Source organism: Piliocolobus tephrosceles, chromosome 10, assembly GCF_002776525.5.
Source record: "Piliocolobus tephrosceles isolate RC106 chromosome 10, ASM277652v3, whole genome shotgun sequence".
Taxonomy (NCBI): Eukaryota; Metazoa; Chordata; class Mammalia; order Primates; family Cercopithecidae; genus Piliocolobus; species Piliocolobus tephrosceles.
Genome location: NC_045443.1, coordinates 122983618 through 122990039, shown reverse-complemented (window position 1 = coordinate 122990039; position 6422 = coordinate 122983618). Strand labels below are relative to the sequence as shown.

General features: G+C 54.0%; 1 protein-coding gene across 1 annotated transcript in view; it reads right to left on the bottom strand.

Annotated features, from left to right (window-relative positions):
• Nucleotides 1-1585: 1585 nt before the first annotated feature.
• The window catches only part of AACS (acetoacetyl-CoA synthetase), a 75058-nt gene continuing 70221 nt past the window's right edge, over nt 1586-6422 (bottom strand). Inside the window, exon 18 of the mRNA XM_026457427.2 lies at nt 1586-2789. Within this exon, the coding sequence (XP_026313212.1) occupies nt 2652-2789 (138 nt within the window). The 3' untranslated portion in view covers nt 1586-2651. The remainder of the gene's footprint in view (nt 2790-6422) is intronic.

Below are 6422 nucleotides of genomic sequence, written 5' to 3'. Positions count from 1 at the left end.
CCAGAATCATGAACCAAATGAACCCCTTAATAAATTATTAACTTATAAATCACCCAGCTTCAAGTGTTCTGTTACAGCAAAACAAAATGGACTAAGACGTGGTGAGAGGGAATGAGGGCTGCAGATGGAATTACGGTTGTTAATCAGCACTTTTTTTTTTTTTTTTTTTTTTTTTTTGAGACGGAGTCTTGCTCTGTCGCCCAGGCTGGAGTGCAGTGGCCGGATCTCAGCTCACTGCAAGCTCCGCCCCCCGGGTTCACGCCATTCTCCTGCCTCAGCCTCCCAAGTAGCTGGGACTACAGGCGCCCGCCACCTCGCCCAGCTAGTTTTTTGTATTTTTAGTAGAGACAGGGTTTCACCGTGTTAGCCAGGAGGGTCTCGATCTCCTGACCTCGTGATCCGCCCGTCTCGGCCTCCCAAAGTGCTGGGATTACAGGCTTGAGCCACTGCACCCGGCCTAATCAGCACATATTAAAATAAGGAGATTATCCTGACTTACTCAAGTGGGCCTGCTGCAACCACAGGGGGTTCTTACATGTGAACGTGGCAGGTGGGAGTGTAAGCGTCAGAGAGCTGCAGCGGAAGGAGGGTGTGACCGGCCACTGCTGAAGACAACAGGACACCACCAGACAAGAAACACAGTGGCCTCTAGAAGCAGGAGAAGGCAAGGAAATGGATTCTCCCCTGCAGATTCCTGAAGGAACACAGCCCTGCTGTCACCCTGATTTCTGTCCAGTGACACCCACAGCCGACTTCTGACCTCCAGGACTGTAACTGGGGCTGTGTTAAGCCACTGCCTTTGTGGAAGTTTGTTACAGCAGCTGTCAGAAACTCACAAAAAGGAAACAGGTCCTATTTGAAATACTCAAGACCCCCAGATGCCCTTGTAGCAAGGGCGGCCTCGTGTCCCCATGCTGGCTGGTGAGCCCCAGCAGATACTGCTGGCTTTCCAGAAAAGCCATCATTTTGTGGATAAAAAGGGACACACTCCAGAGATGCAGCTTTTTGCCTTTACCCAGCCCCCTTCTCACTCCCACCTTCTTCCTGCCTAGAGCACGGATGAAAGACTAGAGGTGGGGCAGCCACCCAGGGCCAAGATGATGACTGCCACATCCTGAGGACAGCAGAGTGCAACAGACAGGAGCCAGGACCGCTGCACTGTGGAGCCGCTGCCCGGCCCCAGGAGAATGGACTGCCTCCAACTTCCTGTGACGTGAGAGCCGAAAACACTGCTGGGCCAAGACTGGATTCCATGGCACGCAGCCAGACACAACCAAGTGACATGCAGCTCTGGCGATGACAAGAAAGGAGCTGACGTCCAGAAACCTGGCTGGCGCTGGGTGTTGGGGAGTCTCAGGGTGGAGGGGGCCCAGGGTGCTGGCTTCACATGGAGCAGCGCTCGGCCAGTTGGTCACAAGGGAATGTGGGTAAGTACCAGGGCCCTGGGAAGGGCCCCAACAATTCGAACCACACAACGCCAGGGCACAGCTGTTGGCGGGCGCACAAGCACCACCAGCCTCACACACGCAGATGCAGTCTCCCCCTTCAGAGAAAACTTTACACAAGCACACTGCACACGCATTGGGGGTGCACGCACACATCTGTATATATTTATTGCATAAAATTCATCATAGCACTTTACCCCGTATTTTTATAATCCAAAAGGAAAACGATTCAAGAAAGGATTTCATTGTGCTCAGTTTCAAAAAATACAAAAATGAACATCAGATTACAGATATAAGTTCATACGCTGAACTGAATGATACATACCAACTGCCTGGCTATGGAAACCCGTGACTTGACTTAGGGGTGGGGTGCTGATGACATGATCTCGACAGGAACCCCCTAGCGACTCTCAGGCAGAGGCAGTGCAGGGATGCGGTTCCTGGTGAGGAGGACCCTCGGTGACGGCGCTGCCTGGGCTCACGGCTGGAGGGCTCACCCATGAGGGACACGGGTGGACACCCGCTGCTTCACACGCCTAAGTCACATTAGAAACATGTAAAGCCATTCAGAGTCTGTGCAATAAAGAGATCCTGCATGAAATCCACTCGTTCCTTGGAGGGAAGCTGGCCCGGAAGCGCGCTCTGGTTGCACGGTCCTCCAGGGCCTACATTCCATCCATGACACAGACACACGAGCACCCAGACCGCCGGTCCTAACAGCAGCTGTGAAAAGTTGTGTCAAGTCACAGGGGTTCCTTTGTAACAGCTAAAGCTCAAAAGTATGCTGGACCCTGAGGGAAAACAGGAGAGCCTGAGACAGGAAGGGAAGAAAAGGGATTCGCACCTTCACAGAGCAAAATGGGACGACGGGAGGGGGAGGTCGAAGCCAAGACCTTGGCTCAGGAGTGTGTCTGTCCTCAGCACCAACCAGCCCCACCGTTCCCACTGCAGTGTGTGCAAAGACACACACTTGCCGCAGTGCCACACGTGCGGCCCAGACACTCCCTGTCTCTGAGGGCCAGAATCCCGCTCCAGCGTGTGGAAGATCCAGGTACCCACCAGATTTAACGACAAAACAGAGAAACGATCCCTCCCCAAGCCTACAGAACACTTGGTGCAAACAGCCTTTTACAACCTACAGCTGTTGAGCACACACAAGTAACAGTACACACAGGTACAGCTGAGTGACACGCCAGCCAGTCCGACTCAGAAGCCCTGCAGCTCAGGGATGTCCCGGTACAGATCCAGGGTCTCAGGGTTCGAGAAAGCACCTCCTTGCTCCACAGCTTTTCCAGCGATGATCTGCTTGACGGCAACTTCCACTTTCTTGCCATTGAGCGTATACTGAGAGGAAAAGGTAGAAAAACAAGAAACGGCATTTAAACCTGAAGGGGGGAGAATCCACAGCCCTGGGTATATCCAGGCCCCAAAGGCCCAGCTCCACCTGGAGCGCCAAGAGCAAATGGGTCTCAGCTCCAAGATGCCCCTCCTCCCACCAGGTCTGCAAACATGCACCGGAGTACGCTGAACTGACCACTGTCCCCTCTGTGTGTGGGGGATAAAACCTGTTCTGAAAGGCAATTTCGAGGTCCGGTGCCGAAACCCAACGCTAACCCCCTCCAAACCCTGCCCCCGCCCCCGCGCTGCCACTGGCATGGCTGCTGAGAAAGTGAGGCTATTTCAAAGATGCCCAGAGGTCACCACGAGCATGTTCATTTTTCCAACGCTGCACACTCCACTGGGCCCCGTTGGGACCCGCCACGTGTCACATCCAAGGTGGCCTCGAGAGGGCCCTCCAGACACCCCACCCACCGCGGCAGTGAATATTCCAGATGGGAATATACAAAAAGAGTGTCTCTCAGGGTTCAGGGTCTGCCTGACCAGGATAAAAATGCAGGCATAGATCATTCCTAAATCCCAGCAGGCACCCTGGGCAAGAAAGTTCTCAGGAAGATGTGACTTCTGCCACCCCATCTGGGGGATGCTGGGTGAACTCCTGAACCTGAGTTCATTTCCTTGAATGAAACGGGGGGTGCCAGCACTGAGGCTGCGGGGCTGTGAGTCAGGGTGAATCAGGGCACACACAGCTTCACAAGCGCCTAGCCACTACGTTTTATGATTTTACTTTTATTTATACTTTTTTATACTTCTCTATATATTTTATCACATGTTATTCTATGATAAAGACCAATTCTTGCCATGACTTCAGAAGTGGCCCGGCTTCCTAGAACTAGAGGCAAGAGCATCCTCACAGTACCAAGGACGACTCCTCCTCGGAGCCAGCCGGCTGCACGGGACGGTGCATTCCTTTCTCTCACAGTCGGGCCCTTTCCAAACACTCAGAGCTCCCTCTAAGATTCATGGCACATGTATTTCACCTTGAACCCAAATGAGCCCTTGTGCAGTGTTGGTGTGTTGTGGGCTAGGAAACTTCAGGAGCAACAGAGCCCAGTAACGCTCCTCTGCCCGAGCCCTCGATCACTGGCGCCTTTTTTTTTTAACCTGAGATATAATTAAAATTCATTCACTTGAAAAATTCAGTCGACGTGTGAACTAATTAAGGATCTAAGAGCCAAATTCCTTCCGAGGGCCTGCCTGTCACTTCATGTGGTGTCGCTGGCCCTCCCACCGTGAGACGCAAATGTCTCGCCTGCTCTGTGCCCCGCTACGCTTCACACAGGGGTCCACGTGCAGCTCACAGGAGCCAATACCGCCACCCTCCACCCACTGGCCAAATACAGCAGCATCCTCTTAAAAGAAATCCTGCTACTGTTTCCTCTGGGGAGAGGGGAAAGGTAGAGGAAAGGGAAAGAGAAAGGAAGAAGCTGCCGTCGTCCTGCCCCCCTGCCCCCAACCAGCTCCTGCAGGAGGCCTCCCCAGGTAGACAGGAGCCCAGCAGCCTCCTGTCAGGAAGGGCCAGGCATCCCAGCCATGACCCAAGCAAAGGCCAGCTGAGCTTGGGACAGCCATGGCTGTCTGAGGGCTACAGGTGGGAAGCCCTCAAATGCCAGGAGTCCATTCCACTTGGCCATGACCCTCCCAGGGTCCCCAGGTCTTTATTCTGGGTGAGCAGAAGGCGGAGCTGACTATGGACACCACTTCCTTGAGCAGGACCCCTCATCTCTCTGGGTTTCCTCATCTGTAAGATGGGCGTGAGGAAGACAAGCTTGTCCCGCCTCACCAGGCTCAGAGGACCAGCTCCCCACGCCCCACTCACTCACCAGACACTGAAAGCACCTGCCGTTTGCCGGGCAGTCAGCTGAGCTCCGAAGAGAAGGAGGTAAACCCACAAGGTTCCTGTCCTCAAGCGGCCTCTGCTCCACACAGAAAGATGTGAACATACACAAGAACTCACCCTCAGTCACCCCATGGCGAACACTGTCAAAGCTAAAGATGGAGGCCAGGACATTGTTCAAACAGGAAATGCAGGGAAAGCCTCTCTGACTTTTGCACAGAGAGCAACTGAGATCAGGTGTGTGGAAGGGCTTTGCAGGGCATGCAGACCTATTCTGAATGAAGGCTGATGGTGAGCGGAGGCAGCACAGAAACCGAGGCACGGGGACTGCGTTCTGGGCACCCTGTGGCCCACGGCACCCACCAGAGAGGCTCTGTTGTCAACCCATCTTAGAGATGGGGAAACTGAGGCTTGGATGCTGAGTTGCCCAAAGTCATGTCTCAGGGGTAGAGGGGGGGCCAGGGCTAAGTGACAGAGCCCCTGTGCATAAAGACCCTCAGAGGACCCACTGTGAAGGCTGGCAGCAAGGACTGCGCCGGCCAGAGCCTCCCTAGTCCCCCAGGGCCGCTCACTCCATTAGTGCCGCATCACCACCCTGAGCTGTGGCGGGCGGGCGAGGGGCTCCTCTCCTCATGTCCCAGGCCAGAGACAGGACCGGTCTTACTCAACACAAGGAGTGGGGCTGGCTCTGGGCCCAGATCTCTCCTGAGCACTCGCCAGGAACCCCTTAAATGCTGAAAATGGCGCTGGCTTCCCAGGGAACAGAAGTGGCAGTGTCTCCACACAGAGACAGAGATGGGCCGCCGCTCATTCCCACCGCTTGGATGCGCCCCGGGCTTAGGCTATTCTCGGGGTGGTGAGGGGAGAGTAGCCCACTCCCCACAAGCACCATGTGAAGGGTCAGACCTGCAACAGGCTCTCCTGCCTCAGCAAGGCCCTGGGACTTTGCAGATGAGACCTCAGTTGTCCTCTTCTGACCCTGAAGTGGGTCCAGTTCCCGAATGGGCAGGCTGGGGCCACGCCATGTCACCTCCCTGTGGATGCTGGGCCCCTCCCTAGCTCAGCAACCAAAGAGGTAAATCCTCTCCTAAACCTGCCACGAAGGCTCGAAAATAAAAGGGCTTTCCAAAATCTGGAGGAACCCTCCCAAAGACTTCCCAAATGGACCCAGGAGAAGCCCCTATCTGGGGAGAAAAAGGGCCCAGAGCCCCGCTGGGAGCCCTGGCCGCAAGCCCACAAAAGCCAGGACGACCAAGGAAAGAAACATGCTGAGTTTTCGCCCTTCAGAATAAATCGTTCCACTACCCTCATGATCAGATATGGTTTGGTAATAACTTCTGGCAGCAAAAGACCCAAGTTCTTTTTCAATAATATAAAGCCAAGGGGACAAATTCAAATTCCAGTTCCCTAAAATGTTCCAGATGAGACAGCACTGATTCACCAAAGGAAAACCTTAGACCCACATCAGGAAAAGACAATAAGGGTCACTGATTCAAGAAGTACCTTCCTGGAGAACACCAATGTCCCCACAGAGAGCCGCCAAGAGTCACCAACCAAAAAAAAAGAAAAAAAGATGAAAAAAGAGAGAAAGAAAAAGCCCCAAGCTGCAGGGTTCTTCCCACACAAAACCAGAACGCAAAGGAAACGTGTGGACACCACAAAAGGGAACCAACACCGCAGATGTGGACAGGCGCTGGGAGGAGGAACAGGGTCCCGAGTGGGAGTCAGTGCAGATGTGGACA